Source organism: Camarhynchus parvulus, chromosome 14, assembly GCF_901933205.1.
Source record: "Camarhynchus parvulus chromosome 14, STF_HiC, whole genome shotgun sequence".
NCBI lineage: Eukaryota > Metazoa > Chordata > Aves > Passeriformes > Thraupidae > Camarhynchus > Camarhynchus parvulus.
This window is the reverse complement of record NC_044584.1, coordinates 8,037,558-8,062,373: the sequence shown is the minus strand read 5'-3', so window position 1 is coordinate 8,062,373 and position 24,816 is coordinate 8,037,558. Positions and strand designations below refer to the sequence as shown.

The window sequence follows — 24,816 nt, the reverse complement described above, 5'->3', positions numbered from 1 at the left end:
AGATAACAGCAGGAAAAACTCTGACAGGGAAGTGGAAGTTCAGGAACACTTGTCTCCAGAGCTGACTCTTTGAGATAAACAAAGAAATAAAAGATAAAAATAAAGATAAAATAAGCACAGAGTGTGTGTAAGACAAATCTGTGCCAGCAAGTCCTGAGCCAGGATTGATTTACAAGACCTCATGTGACCTGCAAACAGTGCAGGACCAAAAATGAGGGAAAATGAAGCTTTCCAAGCATATACATCTCTGCTAAATACCTTTGGGCTGAATCATCACAAAAAAGTTGCAGGGTTTGGTGCCATTTCCAGTGAGCTGAATTGAGCTGAGCGCCTCAGTCTGAGGCTGCATCTCCAAAGGAAAATTTGTGTGACAGAGTTGGATAATTTTCCATGACTGCTGTGAAGAACACAGAGCCACGTGATATGCAACTTCCCTGTTTGAAAAATCTACATTTAAGTCTGTTAATTTATGTAAAAGCTGGAGCTTGAAATCTTGGAGGTGGGATCTGTAAATTATCACTTGTATGCTGGATTATTGGTGGATGTGAGGCTGCAGCCCGTGCCTTGTGCAAAGCGGAATTTTCAGTGCTGGGCTAATGTTTTTTTTTATTCAATTCTTACCAATCACAAACAACTAGAAGCAAAAGGAACTTAAACTGTGCTGGGATTTTTCAGCAGCATTTTCTAGCCTTACTGTGTCCAGTTATTCAGACTTTGCTCCTTATAACGACTGCTGGCCACCCAAGCTTCAGGGACATTGAATACCCACACAGCGTTATGGTGTGGTAACTTGCAATTAATTTAAAAGCGAGCTTTACGTTAATTTTTTACAAAATCACAGAATTTTCAGGGTTGGGAGGGATCTCTGAAGATCACCTAGTCAAACTCCTTGCCACAGAGGAGTCACCTAAAGCAGATGACACAGGAACGCGTCCAGGTGGGTATGGGATATCTCCAGAGAGGGAGACCCGCACCCTCCCTGGCCACCCTATTCCAGTGCTCTGCCCCCCTCCATGGCAAGCAGCCCTTGCACATGTTGAGGTGAATCTCGCGGTTTAGTTTATGGCCGTTTCTCCTCACGCCGGGAGGGTGCGAGCGCTACCCAGAGCCGCCCCACAGACGCCAGCCCTGCGCTCCCTCAGGCGAGGGCGGGCGCGCGGCCGGGGCCGCCCCTGGCGGGCGGAGCGGCGCCTGCGCGGCCCCGCGGGGACCCCCGCGCGCGCCGTCTCGCGAGAGGCGGCGCCGGGAGCGCGGCGGGAGGAGGAGGAGGAGAAGGGGAAGGGGAAGAAGGCGAAGGCTGCGGTGCCCGGGCAGGAGGTGAGCTCGGGGCCGGGCAGGGCTCGGGGGTTGTCCGAGAGGCCGGGCGGGGCTCGCTGAGGTGGTGCCGCCCCGGGGCCGGACCAGCTCCCGGTTATGAGCGCGGCGTGTCCCCGCCTGTCCCTCCGCTCTCCCCGATGCCAGGTAGGGCTCGGTCCGGCGGGACGCGGGGCTGGGGCTGCGGGGACTCTGTGGGGCAGCTCCCCTTCTCCACACACGCGGCAGCTTCCCGGCTGGACGCTCCCCAGGGAGCTGGGGGGGTTTAGCCTGGATTAAAGGAGGACCGGGGGGACCGCATCGCTCTGTACGGCCACCTGGGAGGAGGTTGTAGACAGGTGGGTGTCGGTCTTTTCTCGCAAATATCAAAAGACCAGAAGAAGAGGAAACAGCCTGGAGCTGACCCAGGGAACGAGCTGCCCGGAGAGGCGGTGGTGGCACCGTCCCTGGAGGTGGATGTAGATGTGGCACTTGGGGTCACGGTTTGACAGCGTTAGGGTGATGATCGTGGGACTCGATCCTAGAGGTCTTTTCCAACCTTAACGATTCCGTGAGTCCTTCCAGCCCCGGTGCTGGGCCTGAGGCTGGTGCAGCCCTGCCGGGTGCTCTGCAGCCCCTGCCGGGCTGGGCTCCGGGAGCGATGCCGGGATGCAGCCGGCACTGCCCGGCTTCCAGCGCTGCTCCGCGGGCATCCGGCCCTAACGCTCTTCTTCCAGCCTGAACTTCACTGCAGAGCTCAAAACTGCCGGAACCAGGTGTCTGTAAGGTGACTACAGCCAGTGGTGGCTCTTAGGGGTGACACACAACAAATGTCTCCGGGTGTTGTTGGCCCAGGTTGCAGCACCGAGGCTGCCTGAGGTGCTCCCTGTGAATGTGGAGCCAGGGATGGTGCTTGTGTGGGAAGTTTGTGATAAAAGTAATGGATGAACAGTATGCCCTGCGCTTGCAGAGTTTCTTCCTGAAAGTCAGGAAATTGTGACAACTTCCAAGTATGGATATTAAAAAAGAGGTGACAAATGCTGCCAAGCCTGTAAACTTCAGCTTTGTGGCAGCAGTGGCGGGCAAGGTGCTGGCAAACTGTAGATGAGGATGTTCTGCTGGTCTAACATACATGGGCTAAGTTGTGGTGCAACGTGCAAAGCAGCTCCGTTTTTTGCTTATGGTGTACATTTATACTAATGTAAGTATTGGTGTCACTCGATGAGGTAAAACTTCCTTGCTCTGCAAAGGGTGCAAGATTTTTGGGAAGCTGGGCAGAAACAATGTGCTGAGTGATAGCCAAGTGCATGAAATTTGTTTATTGATGCAGACTGCTTTCACTGGTGGGTGCTTGCTCTCCTGCACCTTTAGGATATTAAATTAGATTCCACTTTTGTAGAGGTTGCCGATTCCCTAAGCATAACTGGTATGTACCATGATATGTAAGTATAGAAGGTTGCAGGGGTCCAGTGATCCCTGGTGAAGTGCCCCAAAGGAAAGTATCCATTTGAGTTTGGTGGGGGTTTTATGTGTTTTTAAAAGTTCTTATTTCACTTCTTTCTGTCTTCCTAAGCAGGCAAAATCCAAGTAAGCTGCCAGAAATCCTGTATCTTCTCATGTTAGATCAAGTGGGCACTGGAGGAGTTGAGGTGGTTCCTAGTGCTGGGGAAACCCAAAGCAAGAAGAGAGGGGGTCTGCACCCAACCCTTTGGAGGCACATTTCTTTCAAAACCACTGCTGTTCATAGAGGTTTATTGTCCCCTGTGTCTGGCACATGCCTTTCTGTAAGCTGCTTTATTTTCTGCTCCTGTAAGTGAGGTGGAGTTACTTTTGCAGAGCGGCTGGAAGAGAATGTAGTTGTTGCAAAAAGCCAAGAGGAGAGGAATAAAGAGACACAAATTACTTTAGCCCCTTTCTATCCTAAGAATAAACAGTTACAATCGGGCTGTGAAGTGGAAATAAAGTTTCCAAACCCCCAAGGAGTTGCATCTGCAATGGCTTTTGCAATAAGCGTGCTGGGGACATCCCCTTTTCTGGCATTAAATGAGTTTGAGAGGTGGTTGTTTGACACAGCAGGGGTTTGACCTGTCATGGCACGAGTGACCTCAGACCACAGTGTCTTTCCCAGGCCTGGCATGGGGAGAAGAGCTCTTGGTTCACACCCAGGCCAGGTTCCGGTTGGAGATGGTCACGGGGTGGCTGCTCAGGGGACTCTGTAGGATGATTGTAGCACTTGGTCCACTCTCCAGTTTGCCAGCACCGTGTCACAGAGGCAGCTTTGTTTGGATCCTGGTGCATGTTCCTGTTGGCTGGTGACTTTGGGTTGAACTTGAATGTAAATTCTTGGCTCATTCTGGAAGCTTTCCCTTTTGATTCTGGCAAGAGGAGGACAGAGGCACGTTCCCTCTAATGTGCACAGAGAACTCTAATTTGTGCTTTCAGTCTGGCATCCTTTATGAAGTGCTCAGGAAGGGGATGGCTCATAATCAATAGGGCAAGTCTTGTTTTCTGCAGTGCTTTCCTTCTGAGGGGGCATTAAGCTGTCTTACTGCTCTTTTCCAGGGCTCCTCTCTGGCACTGGTAGAGTTAACAGAAGTGGAGTCTTTCTGATTTTGTGCTGCTCGCTGCTGTGTGTGTCTTGGAAAAGCCAAACTCTCTGGCAGGCCTGCATGCCGTGTCCTGGAAAGCAGGCTGGAGCCCTTGGGGTGCACTCGGTGAAGCTGAATTGTGGGGTGGCTTTGGTGAAGATCCCTCTTTCCATTTGCCCCAGGAATGTGAGTGCCACACACAGTGTCCAGCCTGCCCCTGTCGCTGCTGCCAGCAGGGGGATGTGTCCACGCCTGGCTGGGACAGCTTGGCAGGAATGCTGGGAGGCTGCAGTGCTGCCCGGGGCTGTGGGAGCTGCTTCGTCTGGGGACAGCAGGAGAGGATGCTCCGTGCAGCTTTCCAGGCTTGCTGCATTCCAGGCAGCCCAGAGGGCTCAAGCAGCGCTGGAAGCGCGGCGTGCTGGGATGCTGTGCGCAGTGGGCACCCTATTCATCCAGAATAGGAAGCAGTCCCTGCCCTGAGCAGCTAGATGGGATCAAAAGCAAGAACAGACTTGGGCAAAACTCAAACCCAGGAGTGTGCCAAGCAGGAGGCTTGGCAGTGTCCCTCCATTATCCTCTGCTGCTGGACTCAGATGCTTGGTCTGAAGTGCTGACGCACATATGTAATTTGCCCCTTATTTAGCTCTCTGCTGATCTCTCTGGGTGTTTCTTCTTAGATCTGCTCCATCCTCAATCTTGACTAGCTAAACAAGGAGAATTACTGCTGAGTAATACCTGCTTCTTGCTCTGCAGAGTGTAAAGCGTTACGTCTGCAGTTCCTCTAGATCCCCTTCACAGGCAGAATAAGAACCTGGCTTCAGGAGAGGGCACTTTTTGGTGTTGTAGTGCAAAGCCTGTGTTAGGCTGCAGCTCTGCTGAATTTCTGTCTGTCCCTACTTCCAAATTGTAAATAAGTACACCAGGGTGGAGAAACCATAAGCCTTCAGATATGTGTTTTGTGTCTTGGGACAAGCTGACCTAATACTTTGACATGTAACAGTATCTGGTATTGTTCCTCTTTGTTACTAAATTCTTGTCTAATGTTTGAAACCTGGACTTTGGTTGTTAAAACCCGTCCCTCCTGAGACACAAGCACAACCATGCAGGGGACTTTTTACCAAGTCATTCACTGCAAGGCTGCAGTGAACTTCAGAGGTGCTGGCCACATTTCCCTGGGAATGACAGAGCTCAGCACTTCTGCATATCTGGACTTGAGTTCTTCTGCATCTCTGTGTAGGGTGGGGTTGATGTTGTTTAAGGGTGGTGTGAATTGGCTGGGGAGCAACTTCTGTGTTTTGGGAAGAAGAGACACCCAGCCTTCATTTTAAGAAAACTTTTCAGGGCAGCTTGCCCTGAAGTGGCTTTGTTTTCAAAGCTGGTGTTTGCAGGGTTTGTGCTGAAGTCATTGGAAATATTTAGGATGTCTGTGGAAAGGACAGCTCTTGTTTTTTATCTGTAGATGCTGCTCTGTGTTTATAATCAGAGCCTGGACTATGCTTGGAGGGGTGGAGAACATTGCAGTAACTACTTGTACCTTGTCACTTTGCTGTGTTGTTCTTCCCTGGCTGTAGGCACTTTAGGCTCCTTGCTGGCTTGGGGAGAGCTCAAGGCTGGTTTGCCAGCCTGCCTCTGCACAGAGCCTTGGACCAGAAAACATGCAGCATGGGGAGATGGGTGTTCCCTGAGGAGCTTGTGGGAAGAAAGAGGCTGGGAGTCATGGAAAGCAGACGGCAGTGAAAAGATGGGCTGGTTGAAGCAAAAACTCAAACCTGCTGCACCCCTCAGAATGGGTGATCTGAGCTGCCTCTTTATTTCTCACCTGTCTTTGGTGATCAAGAGTTGTTAGTGTTGAGTGTGATAAAAATATAAATTACATTAAAGCAGCAAAAGAGGTCCTGACTCAACAGTGCCTGGGCATGAACACAGATTTACCAGAGCCCCCTTAATCTCCAAAATCATTCAGTTAAAGGTAATCTCTCCTTTAGATTTTTATTGATGCGTGGCCCTTATCAGGACTGTATCCCTTGGCGGGGGATTGTAGGAGAGCTGTTTGTGTGATCTTTGTTCCTGGCAAAATGGAATAGCTACCAAGAGAGGTCATGGAGATAACACCTACTGGGTGCCTTCACACAGAGTAGATAAGATGGTGTGTTCAGGCCAGTGATGTTCTCTCAGCAGGGACTTGCTTTAGCCACTGAGGCAGTGGCACCTTCAGCCCTGTATTCGTAACTCCAATAAGGAATTTGTTTTCAGCACAGAGCACCTTCATGCAGAGATGAGACCAGACTGTGATACCAAAATCTGAAATCATGGATCTCCTGCATGGAGACTTCTACCTTCTTATGTGTTAGATAGTATAAAAATCAAGGAGGTCTGAAAGGTAATTGGCTCTGCATACTTTCTGTGTTTGGTTGTATTGTATGCGTATGTATTTTAATAACTTGCCTCAGTAAGCTCTAGGCCTGAAATCATTATATTTTACTAATTTTTTTAAATTTAAACGGAACTTCTCTTGAAATAATTGAATTCCAGAAACTTGATATCGATAAAAAGCCATGACTGCTATGAAACTGATAAAATCGCAACACATTGTTATGTCTGCTTTTGGCCAGCCAGCTCTTTTCCACAGTCTCTATGGACACCTGCAGTGTGGGGATGCCCAGGGTGGGGATTGATACCTGGCACAGCTGGGCACAGATCTGTGCCTTGTCCTGGACTCTGCTGCTGCATCCTGCTCAGAGCCTTCCTGCCCAGCAGTGAGGCAAACAGCCAGGGCAGGAGCAAGGGCACACTCAGACACACTTGGGCACACTCTCGCACGCTTGCTCACACTCAGGCAGAGGGCAGGATGCAGAATTCAGGAGGACTGAGCTACAAGAGGTGATGCCATCCTCAGACTCCAGGCTGCTGCTCCTGAAGTGAGGAGTTTGGTCCCAGCACCAGATTGAGCTGCTGCTGGTGGAGCCAGCAGGAGCAATGGTCCAGCCAGTGCCAGACCTCAGAGTATGTCTCTCCTTGTGTGGCACAAAGCAGCACATTGGGGTGTCTCTGGCCATCTTCAGCCTCCACCGTGTAGTTTGTCCAGGTTTTGTCAGGCCACCTGATCTGGCACAAAAGGGGCAACCAAATCCTGACCTTTAGGAAATTGTCCCACTCCCTTCCACCCTCTGCTGCCTGTCCCCCCACATATATCAGATGCTCCCAGCAGAGCCCCAGCTTGGCCCCAGGCTGCTCTCTCACCCTCTGCTCCCACATTTTGTACCCATCAGGCAGCCTGTGTGCAGTTCAGCAGCAACCAGTGACATCTTTGTACACACAGCACTGCCGAGCTGTTTTCCGATGCAGCAGCAGTCTGTAGACAGTGTACTGATAATAGGGTTTCACCTGTTCCCAGTGAAGTGACAACTGACATGCCATGTTCTGATGAGCCTCTTTCCAGCAGGGCACTTCTCATAGCTCTCCCCATGTGGAAATGGGGATGGTCATATCCATGACAGGTTTTGACTGTGCCAGGTCATTCTCTCCAAACCAGAAGGATTTCTTAAGGATTAACTTTTCTTTCCTCATACCTTTCCAGGCTCCTGCTCTGCAGCACCATGCTGGATCCCAAGCCTCACTCTGCAAGCCAGAGGTGAGTCCAGGTGAAAGCCAGCTACCACAGTAGTGTCAGGATGACCAAAGCACGGCTCCTCCGTCTGTCTGTGGTGCTGGTCTCCATCTTCATGATCCTCCTGATTATTGTGTACTGGGACAACGTGGGCACAGCTCACTTCTACCTGCACACATCCTTCTCCAGACCCCACTCCCCAGGAGCCATCGCAGCAGGTGAGGACTGGGAAGCCTTGCCAGATGTAGATGAATTTTTGGCAAAGCTGCTGAGCTCGAGCCTGAAACAGAACAGCTCTATCCCCCGAAAGACAGAGCAGCTCCTCGTCCAGGGCTCCAACAAGCCTGTGGTGAGTAACTTGGAGGAGAACGTGCGGGGCTATGACTGGTCTACACACAAGGACAGGAACAGCTTGGACCAAGAGAAGCTGCAGGTAGAGAGGCAGAGAACATTGCGGGAGTTTTGTGCCAATTCCAGCTTCACCTTCCCCACCAAGGAGCGCTCCTTCGATGACATTCCCAACTACGAGCTCAACCACCTGATTGTGGATGACCGCCACGGTGTCATCTACTGCTACGTGCCCAAGGTGGCCTGCACCAACTGGAAACGTGTGATGATTGTGCTGAGTGAAAGCCTGCTGGACCAGGGGGTCCCCTACAGGAACCCTCTGGATATCCCCCGGGAGCACGTCCACAACACCAGCACCCACCTGACCTTCAACAAATTCTGGCGTCGCTACGGGAAGTTCTCCCGGCACCTGATGAAGATCAAGCTGAAGAAATACACCAAGTTCCTCTTTGTACGAGACCCCTTTGTCCGCCTCATCTCCGCTTTCCGCAGCAAATTCGAGCTGGAGAACGAGGACTTCTACCGGCGTTTCGCCATCCCCATGCTAAAGCTCTACTCCAACCACACCAACCTTCCCACCTCCGTCAGCGAGGCCTTCGGGGCAGGCCTCAAAGTCTCCTTTTCTGACTTCATCCAGTACTTACTGGATCCCAGGACAGAGAAGATGGCCCCCTTCAATGAGCACTGGAGGCAGGTTTACCGTCTGTGCCACCCGTGCCAGATAGACTATGATTTCATCGGGAAGCTGGAGACGCTGGATGAGGATGCTGCTTATTTACTGCAGCTCCTCAAAGTGGACAGGCTGCTTCGCTTCCCACCCAGCTACCGAAACAGGACTGCCAGCAGCTGGGAAGATAACTGGTTTGCCAAAATCCCACTGGCTTGGAGGCAGCAGCTCTACAAGCTTTATGAAGCAGATTTTGTACTCTTTGGCTACCCCAAGCCAGAAAACTTGCTTAAAGACTGAAAGTGATTGGGCAGTGGGTGTGGGAGGGAACATCTGGAATACCAAAAATGTTTCAATCCTCCTCGTTTTTGCTCTTAACTCCCTTCCCAATGCAAGTTGGTACAATGGAATATATTTTTTCTACTGCTTCCCCTTCCATTTTTACAATAATGCCAGAGTCCAGGGTGTATACAGCCAGCTCTGCATATGCAAAAAATGCCATTTTTTTGGATTATCATTTGTTTTCTGTTTTTTAAAATGTCCCCATACTTTGCAATGGGTTGCTGCCCTTGGTCACTCTGCCAATCATGTCCTTCAGTAGCTTTTTATTAATACTTTTTAAAAATTAATATATTTAAGATATTTAAAACAAAGCGTGTGTCATGGCAAAGGAAGGGAAGGAATAAAAAAAAAAGTAAAAGAAAACCCCAAGAAATTATGTACCTGCCTCTGTGTGTTGTCTTGTGGCTGCTGTTTCAGAGGTCCAAGGTTTGTAGAGCACTTGGATCTCTCTGGGAGCTGGGATGTTGATGGTGGTGACTGCTGGTGGTCACTTCTAGATGGGCTTGAGGCAGTGGGATGGATCAGTGCCTGACTCTGCCAAACAGGCCTGGAAGAACACCTGGAAGGACTCTGGTGACTCACACTGCTCACAGGTGTGGAGTGTGACACCAGGGTCACAGGAAGGAAATGGCACTGGGAGCAGTGACAGCAAGTCCTGTGGGGTGTTTTGAGGCATGCAGGTGGCCAACACAGCACCTCTGCACTGCCTGACCTTTTGGCAAAGCACTGTGGGACTCAAAGCTGAGCTTCAGCCCCTGTACCTTGTTTGTGTGGAGCATTCCCATGACTTGTCCCGTTCCAGGAGGGTGGGGATGTTCTTAGGGGTTGTGGCCAGCCAGGATGGGCAGAGTGCTCCTGGATGGGCGAGCTGGCCAGGCCCTGGTGGTTGGCTGCTCCATGTCCTGGTCACTGCTGCAGGCAGTGCAGGTCCCTTGAGACCTGTGCTGTGTCCTCATCATCCCTGTGCACGCTTTAAGGGAACGTGGCAGGGATGCAGATGCTTATTCCAGGGAGAAGAAGATCCAAAAGGTTTCTTTCAATAAGCAGATGTCAAGGTCAACTCAAAGTTTTTCTGTTTTCAGCATTCCAGCTACTGCTTGTGACACCACATCCTCATCTGCTGCCTTTCTGCTTATTCCAAATGGCTGATGCAGATTTGATCATCTGCCTTGCTGGGACCTGCTGCAGGAGTGATGGTTCCCACTGTGCTGGGAGCATGTGGGCTGCTTCCCAAAGGAAATTAATGCCTTTAGAGACTTTTTGTGTCTCATCAGCTGAATCTGCTTCTCTTTTTCTCTCTGAATTGCTCTGCAAAAACTGTTTGCTTGGCAGATTAGGCAGGCAACTCTTTCAGAGCTGAAATGCTTAATTATTTCCCTGGACTGTGGGTGGTATTGGTGATTAAGGTCCAGGGTCATGCCTTGGGAGCCAGCTCTGTGTTTTGGGGAGACTCCTTTGTATTGGCCTTTCACTCAGTTTCTCTCCAAGGCCATCAGCAGGAATGATTTTTCCTCTCTCTCTTTCCTCTCACTTCCCCAATTTCTGCACAAGTACATCTAGGCACTCTATGCTCTTTCTAATAAATGTGCTGTATCAAGCTTTATAACCTATAAATGAGAGGTAATTGCTGGTAGTTAGACTCAAAACAAAGGGTTTGTTTCTCCTTGTACTCACACCACTCTCCTGTAATTTGTGCAGAGATATTTGCAGTTTAAATGAGCCTGAAGCTGTCATCAGGGTCTTGGTGCTTTGCTCCTCATAGCTTGGGGAAAAAGGAAGTGCCTGCTTCTGAGTCATTATTTAAAACTAATAATAGGAAAGTGTTGATCTATTCAATTTTTTTCCCAGTTAGCAGTTAATTGCTGCAAAACAGAAAGATGTAGAGTCTCGTCTCCTGTAATGAGTAATCCCGGGAGTCTCTTGATTCCTGCTACATTTACATTTCTTCAGGGTGGGTTCATCCCGCTCTTCAAAAAACACAGCGTGGATGTTTTCATCTCTTGTCTTTTCAAAGTGTTTATTTTTTCCTCTTTTAATTTCCATGTAATTGATGTTTAGTATGTGCAGGCATGGGGGGCTGGGGCCAAAGCACAGATGCCGTGTGAGCTTCCCACCAGCTGCTTCCCCTGCACCTCCTGCTCTGGTCTTCTCTCTTCCTGCCCCTCCGAGCAGTGCTTGGCTGCTGGATCCCAGTGCCCCCCTGCAAACCAGCTGCTGCCTTCCCAGCCACACTTGTCCTGTGATTCATGGCCACAGCCTGTCCCAGGAACACCTTCTCAAGGTCACTGGCTGGCAGCCATCCAGGGCAGGGGAGGAATGGTTTGCAGTGTTACCATTTTTGGCAGCAAGGTCCTGGTTGTGCAGTGGGCAGAAAAGGTGCAAAATGGCTGCAAAAGCTGCTCAGCAGCTGCTCCATGTGGTGTGAGAGTTTATCCTCTCCATATGGCTGCCTTGTGATTTAATAGCCACCGAAGAAGGTTTTTCCAAGGCTCCCTTGCTGACACTGGCTAGACAGGGGAGACTTGGAGCACACTGATTCCTCTTTCCACATCCAAAGCTGGATGAAGTGAGTAAATTCCAGCTTTATGTGCTAACACCACTCTGCATCACACTGAGGTCCAAAACACCCCATGTGTGAGGCTGAGCAAGCTGCCCGCATCCCAATGGCTCCATCGGCCTCCCTGGAAGCTGCAGGCAGGAGAATGTACGGATGGCATGAGGCCACCGAGGGCCTTGTGTTCTCTGCTTTCCCTTTTTCATCTCACCACATCCAGCCTTTACTGATATCTTAGACATTTTAGTGCTTGCAGAACTGTCCCCAACCTACATGCTGGGTGCTCTTGGCTCTCTCCTCATTTTCCATTGCCACGCTTCAAAGCTCTTCCCGGGAGGAGCAGTAAAACTCCGATGGGGAGTGCTCATGTTGCAGTGGTTGGCTTTTGGATTCAAAATAACTTGTTCCTTGCTGCTCTTCCCTTTTGAAGCTCTTCTTCCCCACCCTGCCACCACTGTGAATGTATTGTTAAGAAGTCAAAGGGGATTCAGGCTGTGCTGAGCTTTGTGGTAAGTCCACTGGGTTGCCAGAACTGGGATGTAGCCTCTGGCTTTGGAAATGTGCATTTTTTGTGGGTTTCTTGCTCTGTTCTCATGATGTGAAAGTGTGTATGTGGGGGGGAGAAGGACAAAGAGTTCAACCAGCCATGCTTCCTTCCCCCCTGGTTTCGTAAAGGAGTTGGAATTTGGTATTTGACAAATAATGGCAGGCAGAGTGCATCCGTGCTGGCCTGAAGTCAGAAGAAGGCTAAAAATCCTGGAATGTAGATGGATATGATGCTCATATCAGTTTCATGAGGGCTGGAAAATGCTTTGAAGCAGGCTATTTGTGTCTGAATAAACCTGGCTTTGTCATTTCATGCTCAGCCTGCAAAGTTGTGTCCTGTTCCCCTCTTGGCTTGCTTTTCCCTGGGGTTGACCACTTGGCCAAAGACAGCACAGAGTCTCTAACGAGGCAGAACTGATGTGCAGATGCAAAAATAACCTGGGGTTTGACCAAGATGTTTCCAGCTGGGTAGAACTGAAACCAGCTTTAGTGCTTGCTCAGCTTCAGAGCCAAAATCTTTACACAACCATTGAACAGATTTGGTCCCTCGCTGTTTGATGCCGCGTTCTCTGGTGGAGGGGGCTGCATGTGACCTGGCTTTGCAGCCCCTGTGTCCTCCAGGAAAGGGCTGTCAGGTCAGAACTCCTTGTTTTTTGAGCAGTGACATGACTTTGTCAGGGTAGGAGCGCCTTTAACACATGGGTACCTTTGCATCTCAGCATTATTTTTGCCTTAACCCTTTAATTCGCTTGTGTTTAGGGGAACAAAACTACAGACTCATCACCCACGGACAACATTCACCCCGGGACAAGATGTGAGATGTTTTGGCTGTGTGTTTTGCATCCTTCAAGGTGGCACTGGAAGGATGGAGGGCAGGGGATGAATGGCAGCATTGAAAGGGTGGTGAAGAAAAGCCAGTTTGTTCCCTCTTACGTAAGCTGGACCTCCGAGCGCCCGCGGGGGAAAGCCGGTGACTTGGCAGGGTGCTGCTGCAGGGCTGTGGTGCACAGCGGTGCCAGGGAGGGTGTGGGGTGTGGTGCCTCGAGAGAAAGTCGTGTTGCTTGAATTTAAGGGCTTGCCCACGCTGGTCTTGCTCATAAGCCCTCTAGTCAAGGGTAGGAGGGATAAATAAAGCAGAAGTTAATAAAGCCATTGATACCTGGCTGCTTGGGAAAGAGATGGGGAGGATGGGTGGTGCTGGCTCTGGAGCTGGCACAGTGCTGCTCTGCTCTATCCTTGATTCAATAAAATTGAGGGTCCAGCTCAGACTGTGCCAGCTGAGGTCTGTCCTTGCAGGAGCTGGGGAGCATTTGCCCTGGGGGCTGTGGCAGAGTGCCATGCTGTGCTGGGAGTGGTGTGGAAGAGCCCTGTGCTGAGTGGGAGGGATGCTGGAGAGCCCTGTGCTGGGATGGGAGTGATGCTTGGCAGCCGGTGGGGCTGGCTGAGCCTCTCCTCTCCTCTCCTCTCCTCTCCTCTCCTCTCCTCTCCTCTCCTCTCCTCTCCTCTCCTCTCCTCTCCTCTCCTCTCCTCTCCTCTCCTCTCCTCTCCTCTCCTCTCCTCTCCTCTCCCTCTCCTCTCCTCTCCTCTCCTCTCCTCTCCTCTCCTCTCCTCTCCTCTCCTCTCCCTCTCCTCTCCTCTCTCCTCTCCTCTCCTCTCCTCTCCTCTCTCTCTCCTCTCCCTCTCCTCTCCCTCTCCTCTCCTCTCCTCTCCTCTCCTCTCCTCTCCTCTCCTCTCCTCTCCTCTCCTCTCCTCTCCTCGTGATTTTAAAAAGCACAGAATTATACTCACTCTCTTCCTGAGTTGGAAGAGACCTGCAAGGATCATCGAGTTCAGCTCTTAGCCCTGCCCAGGACATCCCCAAGAGTCACACCATAGGTGCTAATGGAGAATGCTGCAGGAATTTTAGCAGACTGCCCCAGAGGGGAAGCAGGGCAAGTGAATGTGGCTGTTCATCAGTCTTTTCTCACTGTTTATACTTTTGGACTATTGCCTTTTATATCTGGCTTTTCAGGTATTTATGTCCTTGCCATCTGGGCTGTGAGGTCTGGACCTGGTGCATAGTATTTGGAGAGGGACAGTGACCCCCAGGCTGGGGTGGGATGCAGGGCAGCAGGAATTTCCCTTGCAGGGAATGATGTGAACCCAGAGACTCAAGCAATGGACCATGTTTTCCTCCTCAAACCACAAGACAGAGCCAAGGAGCATGCATTTAATTATCAGTGATGCTAATTGTAGCTATGAGAGCCCTTTGGTGAGTTCCTCCTGTTTGTCCTCCATAAAGGGGAGTGACAGACTCCTGTGTTCTGGGGAGCTCCTGTGTCCACAGGAGGTCTGGGGCTCTCCAGGAGGAGCAGTGACCTGGGTGGGTGTTGGGATAGAGTGTTGGCAGTGAAAGCCAACTGCCAGAACTGCCTCAATCCAGGCATGTTCTACCATGGGATTGATCTGGAAGCTGTTGGCATGAGAACTGTGTTGATTCAAGGAGTACATATGCTTTGGACAGCTCAAGGGCTCATATGGGTCTGTGAGCAAAACTCTGCCACAGAAATGCAGAGGTCCCAGCTCACCATCCTGCTCTGCCCCTGGCTGCCTTCCAGAGGAAGAGGAGGCACAGAGAGTACCGTCAATCTGAACAAAATGTCCTTCTTCATCTGGGGAAATGCTGGGCATTCTTGAGCACAGTGTGCTCAGCCAGCTGGGGTGCCATTAGCAGGGCTGGCACTTTTCACCTGATGAGGGGCTTTGTAATTTTGTCTCAGATTCTCATCCTCAGACTGTGCCAGCATCAAAATACTCCCAGTCTTGCCCAGACCATGTGTTCAACAAATGAGGGAGAATTTTCCTGACCCACTAAGCAGCGCCTTCATGAATTTCATGTTTTATCCCCCGGGCAGATGGATCACACACAGCTTTGGCAAAGGCACATTTTGTGGCAGAGAAGCTGCAGTTTCAGTGTTTATTTCTCTGTCATTGTAGGAATTCAAAATGGATGGAACAAAATGCCATTGGGATTGACTCTTGTTTTGTTTGGACACTACACAGGTCTCTGTGGAAAACATGGGAGGAGTGCAGGGGACAGAGAAGAGCCAAGAAGATGTGTTAAAAGGCCAGTGGTGGCCAAAAGAGTGGCCAGCAGGGAGTGGAGCTGGGCTGGGGATGCGTTTCTGAAGGATAAAAAGGGTGGGGGGAGTGAAGGGCATCTCTAAACAGAATGGGGGTTCTGTGGAGTGGGTAAATGCTGAGATGAGTGAGAGGGGCTGCTGAGAAACCGGGTGCCATCTGCTACATGGAGACCTGTCCTGTCTGCTCCTCCAGGGGACAGCAGGGGCTGAAATAGAGGAGGAAAGAAATAATGGAAAAATCAGGTAGTGAAAGCTTATCATAGTGCAGCAGGCAAACTCCAAGGGGTTCTGATAGAGGATGTGGGGACAGATTATCTGAAATTCTGTGTCTTTGTGAATGGTGCTGGGCTTTGTGGACTTGGACCAAACAGTTATTTAGAGCAAACTAAGAAGAGTGGTGGCCTAGGGTTCACCTGTGCTGGGGAGGAAGGCTTGCAGCTCTACCAGCTGTCACTCTCTGCAAGCAGGACAATGTCCATGGGGGGTGGAAGTGCTGGAGAGATGGTGCCAGTGACCTTTCACATGTTATTGGGCACTTCTGTCTGTCTCCAGTTTTTCTTTCCCTCAACCTTTGCGTGCTTTATTGATTTCTGACTCTGTATATTTTGTGTCTTGGGTAAATCAGAAGTATTTGTCACCTAGAATGATCATGCTGAGAGGATAAAGCTTTTTACAAAGCCTTTGGTGACCTTTAGCTAATGATAAATCAGTGAACTGAGTGTATATAAGCATTTCTCAAGTGCTGGGTGTTGCTGTGCACAGTGGGGAACCCACCTTGGCACGACACAACTACCCAGTAGTAGTCTGGGCATGCAGGTCTTCTGAATAAAGGTTCTTGCTTCAGGTCAGGATGACCTAGATTTGTGTTTCTTGATTATCTTGCCTTGTATTTTAAGTATTGTGAATGTTAAGTCAGGTGTCAGAACTAATCCACAGCTCTGGGCAGGTGAACACCTGTGAAATGTTTATAGGAACACATTTCTGATGGGGTGCAATGCATGCAAGGGATGGCTTTCAGTTTTCTATCAGCAGAGGATCATTTCTGTGGTCACAATTACTCCATTGCAATGGGTTGTGGATTCTAGGACATTTCTCTTGACTAATCCAGTTTTTGTAAGCTCTCCTGAGCAAACCCTGTTGTGTCCTGGGATGGTTTGTGCTGTGCAGGCGCCAGGGTGCTGTGGGTGTGGGGCAGTCAAGCTCTGCTGGTGGCTGTGAGTGTCCTTCTCTCTGTCCATCCCTGATCCTCTTTGCTTTGTCCCTGTTCCAGCTGCCCTGAGCAGCCAGAGAGTGAACCCAGGCACGGCTGCACCCTCCAGTCTGCCCTGCATGGATCCAGCCCCTGGTTAGTGGGGCTGGGAGTCAATCCCAAAATGATGCAATCATGTTGGGTTTCCCTCTTCTTCTTTAGATGCCTCAAATCTGAGCTTCCTGGATTTCTTGGATTCTCAAAACAGCACCAGGTTTCCTTTGAAGCCCTGCCAGGTGCAACAGGAGAGTGAGTACAGCCTATGGTGGCAGTAAAATCTGTGGTGTTATTCCACAGATACTCCCAGTGAGTACAGCCTATGGTGGGCAGTGAAATTTGTGGTGTTATTCCACAGGTACTCCCAGACAGAAGCAATTCTTGGATCAATTTTGCACCATACACGCAGATTTTCCTGGGGAAAGTGAGGATTCTGGGAGCAGCCTGAAAACAAAAGCTCTTTGTAAGACCAAGACAAACTGTGTTTGTCTTCCACCACAGCACCAGGTAGAGGCAGAGCAGCAGGATGAAGCTGCTGTGTGCTGAGGGCCTTTCATGTACCAAAATTGGGTCAGGTTGGGACCAGGCCCTCAGCACAGCCATGGCTCCAGGCTACAGCAAGAGTTTTGGGAGCAAACCTGTTTAAAAGAAGCAAAGCATCTTTCATCAGCAAGTGAGAATGTGAATTCAAGATGTCAGGGCAGGTTCCAGATGCTGATGTACTTTGCATTTATTACATTTTTTAGAGCTTAGCAAAAGGTCAGTGTGCTTGGGCACAGTTCCTGGCTTTTGGAAAGTCTGCAGGTTTGGGATCTGTGCTTTTCACTTTATTTTCAATAAGAAAGCTGCCTGCTTGCAAAGTTTGCTTTTGGAATTAAAACACCAGTGAAAATTTAGCTGTTATAATTTTAGTCTAAAAAGACAATGAGGGACAAGTTTTTTGGGGGTGGAGTGGGTTTGTGTTATTTTTTCTCTCTGTCTTTGTTTTTTCCTCCAATATTCAGGAATAAGCTTTCAGTATACATTAGGCTGCTGCTGTAAGTGTTAGCTGGGTTTTTTTTGGCCATGTCGATTGGAAGGAAATTTCCAATACAGCTCCGTTGCCAGAAATGGATTCTTTGCTGGAATATTTTTGCTAAAATATTCCAACTTGCTCCTTGCAGGGATGCCACTTAGTGCAGGAACACACAGCAATTGGCTGCCTCGTTCTCAGCTCTCAGTTTGATATTTTCTTTATTTTTGTTGGGGTTTTTTTAGCTGGTATTTGCTTTGGACAGGCCTGTTCCCACACTATGGAGATTGTGATGCCACAAGCAAGGTCTTTCTGTAGGATCCTTTCTTGGCCCTTCTAGAGATGTGTGTTTTACTGGGAGTGGAGTGCAATGGCAGGAGGAATTCCATCAGGATGGAGTTAATTAGCTGGGGAAGGACCAACATGTGGGCAGGGCTTTGGAGGCAGCCTGGGTTCCCTCTCATCTTCTGATCTTATTGGATCAAAGCTGGGACTCACTGACCTTGGAGGTCTTTTCCAACAAAAATGACTCTGTGATTCTCCCTTCTGGGAGTTATTAGATGTTATAGATTCACCTCCAGGATCTCACGTGGTGCCTTCCAAGTAAAAATGGGGAAATTACACGTGTTTGGCTTGATCTGCCTGACCCTGGCAAGGCGTTTCTGAGGCCATTGTGCTGCTGCTGCTCCCTGCCCACAGCTGCAAGGCTTGACAGCGTGGAGCTGAGGCACAGCCCTGCTCAGCCCTGCTCACACAGTCACCCACAGACCGCAGGAGCTGCACTGGGATTTGTTTTTCTTCTTTTCTTGTTTGGTCAAAAGCAACAGGGGATTTTTTTTTTCCCCCCCACTGAAAGAACAGCAGTGTTTGGTTTGAGAAGGATGAGGTCAAGAAGTGGCAGGAAAAGGCTGTCTCATTGTGTTTTTGGTTCCTTGATTGCTTCTTTGCACCTGCACCAGGCTTGCACTGCTGAGAACTGGGGCTTTGCTGGGCTCCCAGAGCGGTGCAGAGGAAACATCTTCCACTCTCCAGTTGCATCCTGTGTTTTCCTTCTCACTCTGTCATCACTTCACAGAGCAAAACCCCGAGCTCACGTTGCACATGTCCACAGCCATCCACCCTTGTGTTCCCAGCTGCTGGCAGGATGGGAAAGTGGCAGCCACCAGCAGCAAAGGGATTAACTGGCAGGTGATTTTAAGGGCTCTCTTCCCATTAGGGATGTACCTCTTGGTTTTCTCCAGTCTGCTCTCTGCAAATAAAGAGAAATACTGCAAAATGAGGAGTTTAGGAATACAAAAGAAGAAAGGAAGAATAAAAGAGTTTTGTGAATGAAAGGCTAGAGAAGAAAAAAATTTAAGAATTAAAAGGGAAGATAGCAGGAAACAGAATTCACAGGTCGTGTTCTGGGCTGTTTCAATAGCAGTTTAATTCAAATAAATTCTTCTCTGTGGGTTGGAACTTCCTCTGCACTGCCTTCCCCAAGATCAGAGACCATTAGGAATGCAATTGGGATACAAGGCTGAGAGGCAAAGGATTTTCCATTCTTAGCTCTGAAATGGGTCACGCTCTGACCTTCAGTGAGTCACTTATCTGCTTGATGCCTCCAGTTTCACCAGGCTACAACTGCTGACTTGTTCCTAAGGATTTGGAAACACTCTTGGGCCAAAGAGATACAGAGAATTACAGAGGACTGGCTTTAGGTTAATGGCTGCAACAATTAAAGGGAATCAGTTCTTTCCTGCCCAGGGCTGTGGCTCCATGTCAAGTTAAGCAAACAGCTCAGCTGCTGCTGCAGTGCCTGCAGGGAGGGACTGACCCATTAAAAATCTCATTTTGCTGGACACCTTGTTCAGAGGCTTTAGTTTATGCTAGTTACCCTTAATCTGGATCATGTGTGGTTGATAGGCTGGCGTGCTGCAGCTGGAACCTGTCCTGTTGTGCTTTTCAGGGATGTGCAGTACGTGCCTTTGTATTGGCTCCAGGGCACTGTGCACAACATTTTCTGCATCCAATGGTCTCTGGATTCTAATCACTTATTGGGCAGGTTGATGGTGAGCTGACATCTGTCCAGACCTATTGGCACCTCTATAGTTTTATTTTTGACTCAGGAAACTGCAATGTGAAGATGGCTTTTTTCCCTGCAAATTAATTTTTTTTTCCTAGGGTGTTTTTTTTTTTTCTTTTTCCCTTTTTCTATTTCTGCTCTAACTTTTCCTGCTCTGCCTATTCTAAAGGCTGAAATAGGTTAGCCCCTCTTCTCCTTCCTGCTCCCACACAGGCACATTTTGAAAAGTACCATAGCCTCAAATTTGCAATCTGTGCACTTTGAGTGTGTCAGATACTCCAGTCTCTAACACCAGCTATTAGGCCTGTGTTTAGTCTAGCAGTATTTGAAATAAATTTGAGCTGGTGGAATGTGAGAGGACTTTAGAGATTGCTGGAAAAGAAAAGTTATTCCAAGAAAACCCATATTACTCTCAGGAATGCCAGAGGCAGCAAGAGAGAGAAGAGAAATAGGTTATCTACAGCCCAGACAAATAAAATATTCTTAATATAACTCCACGGGCACTATGCCAGCTCTCTACAAGCAATATTTCCCCTTGCATCTTGCTTTGCCAGTTAATTGGACATCTATTATTTCATGATTTCAGCAGGAAATATAACCTGAGTGATGACTTTGGTACCCAGCCCAGTGCTACTGTGCACTTGCTCAGCCCTGAATTGTGGAAACGCTTCCAGTCTCTCTCTGCTCCTTCTCCAAGTGTGTGTGTGAATTGTCAGAGCTGCTGGGTGACATTTCCTAGGGACAGGGGTCTGTGACAGGTTCCTCCAGCACACAGCTCTTCCAGCTGAACCCTGATCATGGTGTTCAGGGTCCTGCAAGGGTGGAGGCAGCTCCTCCCTCCCCATCTCCTGCTCCTTTCCCTTCCTTTCCCTGCCTGGGGACCAGTCTGGCTGCTCCCTTGGGGACTTGGGGGCAGCTGGAGGACAGAGCCACACGCCATGAGCAGGGATGTGGCAGCCCAGGGCTGCTCCTCAATGCCCAGTTCTCTCTGCCAGATTATTTTGGTCAGTTATATCTAGAAACCGTGGTGGAAGCAGCTTATTTTAAGATTACACAATATTTTTTTTCCTTTTTTTCTGTCCAGATCCTGATTTTGTAAACGAGTTTGTTTACCCTTCCTACCCAACCCATCTCTGGGGTTATCCCCCCCCAGACCAGAGCCTCAGCATGGTTACAGCTGCCTGCTCAGATGCTCACGACGAATTGTTTGCTGACAAGCTTCAGACCTGCAATTACTCAGACAAATTATTCAGCAAATAGTTTTGAATAATGAACCCCTTTGAGAAATTGGAGTTGTTTTGCAGGCAGATTCCAGACAGAGAACACGCTCAGGAAGTTGTAGCTTTCAGCACATTTTCCCCTCTGTTTGCCAGGCTGTGGAGCTGGCAAAGCATCCCCTTCTGATACCTTCCCTGGGATTAAAGGGCTCCACCAGACTCGTGTGATGCAGGCTGAGGGTGCCCACAGCTCAGAGCAAATCCCAAATGCCCCCACATCTCCTTAATGGTGATCTCAGCTGCTTTTTGCTTCCAGTCCAGCTTCCCCAGAGCAAGGCAGCAGGGGTGTCTGCATCCATACATGTCACCAGCAATGCAGAGCATCAGGGTTTGGAGATGTGTCACCCATTTTGGCCAGTATTGCCTCTGGGATCTGCAAAATCAGCACCTTAAATTGCTGCAAGGCCTTTGAGCAAAGGGGCTGTGGAAGAGCAGAGTCAGGAGAGGTCCCTGTGAGAATTCACATCCTGAGAACTACAAGAGGAGCAAAAAGCAGCTTTTGAGGTCAATTATCTGTAGGTTCCTTCCAGATCCCACCTGCCAGCAGAGCCCAGTGCAGGATGTTTTATAGCTGAGGAAGGAGAGCTTTTGGCAGGGAAGGCCAAAATGAGTGACATCACTTTGAGTCCCTTGGTCCCTGAGTCCCAGCAGGGTCTGATCACTGTGGAATAAAAAGATGGCTCTTGGCAGCAGAGAATCATGAGGGCAAGGAGCTGAGGACCTGTCTCTTTCCAGGGATTTCAGTCACTTGCTCTGGACTCTGCAGCTGGTCAAAGCAGGGAATTGTGGAGGGCAGAACCTGCTGGGTAAAGGACACAGGATTCCAGACCCTCAGGGTTGCAACATCTGCACCTTTTCCACCACAGAGGGGACATGAGAAGAGGAGGGAGAAAGTCACACAGGGCATGGAGAGGTGTGGGGGAGCCAAAAGGGTTGGCAGAGGTTGCCCAGAGAGGCTGTGGATGCCCGTCCATGAGAATATTCAAGGACAGATGGGGCCCTCAGCAACCAAATCTTGGTGTGGCACCCCTCCCCATGGCAGGGGGGTTGGAACTAGATGACATTTAAAGTCCTTTCTGACCCAAAGCAGTCTATGATACTATGAAATGGCCTGTTCTTTGCTTTGGAGCTGCCAGAGGAGGAGGAGGATGGCAGCGCTGCCAGGGCTGAAGGCTGAGGCATCCTCAGGCCACGCGCTGCACGTTCCCCTGACCCGTGCCTGCACAAGGAACCAGAACATCCCTGCAAACAGAAATGGCTCTGCCCTCACCGGGGCTGCTGTTTGTATATTTGGAGCTCTGTGGCCACAATCTGTCAGCGGGAGAGCAGCAGAGGAGGAAACAGCTTCAGACGCGCGTACGCAAACACTGCTGCCCAAAGGCAGGACAGGAATACAAATCACCTCCTCTCTCTCTCTCTCTGCGCTCGCATTTGCAACTTCTTCTGCATATTCAGAGCGTTTGAGACGCTCTCCAAACTCCCGCAGCCCCTTCCGAAAGAGCCGAGGTGGGAAATTCCCTTTCTCGGGATGTTTTGCCATCTAGTGCCCAGCTGGGAAATCTCATCCGTCTGCGCCTCGGGGAGGCAAAAGCACCAGCGATGACTTTTTTGGGAGACCATAAATATTTCAGGAGGATTAAGTGATGCAGGAGCCTAGATTTAGGTGCTTTGGTGGGTCAGACTCATTGGGAGGCAACAGGACATCCTGGTATCTCGTTTCTGACAATAGGCTTCAAACTCTAGAATTGTTCCACTGCTGTCATTCCACTTGCACCTCTGAAAAGGTGATGCTGGAAAGAGTGAAGAAAGATAGGAGCAAAGTGCTGCTGCCCTTAGGGATGGTTATCACAAAGGGCAGTAGAGTTGGATGTGAGGAGGAATGGCAGGATGATCCAGAAGGAAATCAGGCAAGAAAACAAATTCCATCAGTCACCAGTTTGGGTCTGTCTTGGTTCTCTCATCCTCCAGAGAGGAGCTTGCTCCTGCTGCCCAAGTGTTTTATGGATTTGGAGCTGCTGGTGGAGGTCTGAGAGCACATCTCCCTGCTGCTCCCCTGCTCAGGAGATGCTGGTGATGGACAGGACAAGGCTGTGCATTGTGGGGTGGAGCTCTGTCAAATTACAAAGGAACAACAGCACTACTGACCCACACAGACCCGAGCCCAGAGCAAACTCCCTGCGTGCCTGGAAGCCAAAGAACATCAGCTGGGAAGCCAGATCCACGATGAGTTCTCTCTGTCCCTCTCTCTCTTTCTCATTGCTGATGATGGAGAAACCCCAGTTTGGCAGAGAAGGGTGAGAAAGGCAGAGATGGAGCTGAAGAATCCCAGGTAAGCAAAGCCTCCAGAGCATCCTATTCTAGTCAGGGTGCAGCTCTCACCTGCCACGTGCCCTGCAGACAGGGGGTGAGCAGCACTTCCAGCAATTTCTGCCATGGGCGTTTGGCATTTCTCACCAGCACCAGGTTTCACTGAGAAAGGGGGACTTGGAAAGCCCTGTCAGAGGAGAGTTCCTGCTGCTGTGAGGGGCTGTGGTTGTGTTCACAGGGGTCCCAGGATGAGGGAAGAGATGAGAATCTTGACTCCATGTTTCAGAAGGCTGATTTATTATTTTCTGATATATTTTATATTAAAAGAAAACAATATACTAAAACTACACTAAAGAAAAGAGAAAGAAGTTCATCAGAAGGCTTGAAAGGAAGGAATGGGATGATAACAAAATCTTGTGACTGACCAGAGTCCCAACATAGCTGGACCTGTGATTGGTCATCAAGTAGAAACAACTCACATGGACCAATCGAAGATGCACCTGTTGCATTCCACAGCAACAGATAATTATTGTTTTTCTTTTCCTTTGAGGCTTCTCAGGAGAAAAAATCCCAGCAAAGGATTTTTCAGAAAATATGTCTGTGACAAACAGCACTTGGAAACTGAGGAGCACAAACATGCAGTGCCTGGGCAATGCCTTGGTGCTCTCTGTAGCCAGGAGTTGACTCAGGAGAGAAAGTCCTGTCCTGAAGAATCCTATCCTGGCTGCATCTGGAGGATGCTCCTGGAGAGGCAGACACCAGGCTGGGTGTTTTGCCATCTCAGTCTGCCCAGCTCTGACTTCAGTCAGCATTGTCATGGTACTGAGCACCAGGCTGGTTCAGCAGCAAGGACAGGCAGTCGTGTCCACATCCTGCTGTCACTTTGTGTTTGTGCTGCCAGGTAATCTGGTGTTGCGTGCACCCGATGTGACCAAGCACTCTGAGCTCACAAGGATCAGATTTTCAAAGCTATCAGCCTCCCAAATATGCCAATAGGTGACTAATGGCTTCTAAGTGCACTGGGCTCTAAGAACTCTGAGACACACAAAGGGGCTGAGATAAGACAGGAGAGGGAAAAGGCTTTGTATCATTTTAAAAAACACTGCAACTCTTGAGTGTTTTGAAAGAATGTGTCTAATGTCTAATATGAGTTTCTAATGAAAAGGAAAACATGAAAGAAATGCCTTAAATATTTCAATGACTTTATTGATTGATATTATAAAGTATGTATTACTAAACCATGTTCTGTCATCGTTCTGCAGCAACTGATAAACAGGATCTTCAGCAAATGTTCTCACAAGCTGGGTTTTTTTCTGCATTCCCCTAGTTTGGAAATGCAGCTCTGTGGAGCTCAGCTTACCCCTATCTATTTATCTTAAGAACAAAGTACCAAAATATCACTGTAGGAGATACACGAATCGTCTCAAATAACATCCTTCTGATGTGCTTAAAAATAGAAGTAAATCATTGCAAGACAGTCATAATCAATGGCTGGAATAAAAATAGAAATATTGCTACATGATTTTTTAAAAAATTACTATTCAAGTTTAAAGGTCATCAGAATCCAGTTTTGCTGTTTGCTTTAAGAGCTCAGGTATCAGAGGAGTCTTGTTCAGAGCAGAGATAAGGCTTTTTTCACATAAATGAAAGCTGATGTAAGTAACAATATCCATGTCTCTGACCTGTGACAAACACAGTGCATGAGGAAGAAACTACAGCTCCAAATCACCATGAAGTCAGCAGAAAATCTTTTCCAGATTGTTTTTATCTCCAGCTGGGAAATGTGGTGAAATTTAGAATTCCCTCATGCCTCACGAAAATTGGTGGTTGAAGTAGCTCATC

General features: G+C 49.2%; 1 protein-coding gene across 2 annotated transcripts; it reads left to right on the top strand.

Moving 5' to 3' along the window:
* Positions 1–1,228: 1,228 nt before the first annotated feature.
* On the top strand, positions 1,229–9,212 carry CHST12 (carbohydrate sulfotransferase 12). Of its 2 annotated transcripts, none has more exons than XM_030958081.1 (2): positions 1,229–1,317; positions 7,459–9,212. In XM_030958081.1, exon 2 carries the CDS (start codon positions 7,553–7,555, stop codon positions 8,801–8,803), a length of 1,251 nt encoding a protein of 416 aa, XP_030813941.1. In that variant the 5' UTR covers positions 1,229–1,317; positions 7,459–7,552; the 3' UTR covers positions 8,804–9,212. The 2 variants fall into 2 exon arrangements, with proteins under 2 accessions (XP_030813941.1, XP_030813942.1); XM_030958082.1 differs by lacking the exon at positions 1,229–1,317 and adding an exon at positions 1,615–1,652.
* Positions 9,213–24,816: the final 15,604 nt, after the last annotated feature.

Excerpts from the sequence above, each read along its gene's own strand:
- CHST12 (XM_030958081.1), top strand. The coding sequence starts at position 7,553 with ATGACCAAAGCACGGCTCCTCCGTCTGTCTGTGGTGCTGGTCTCCATC.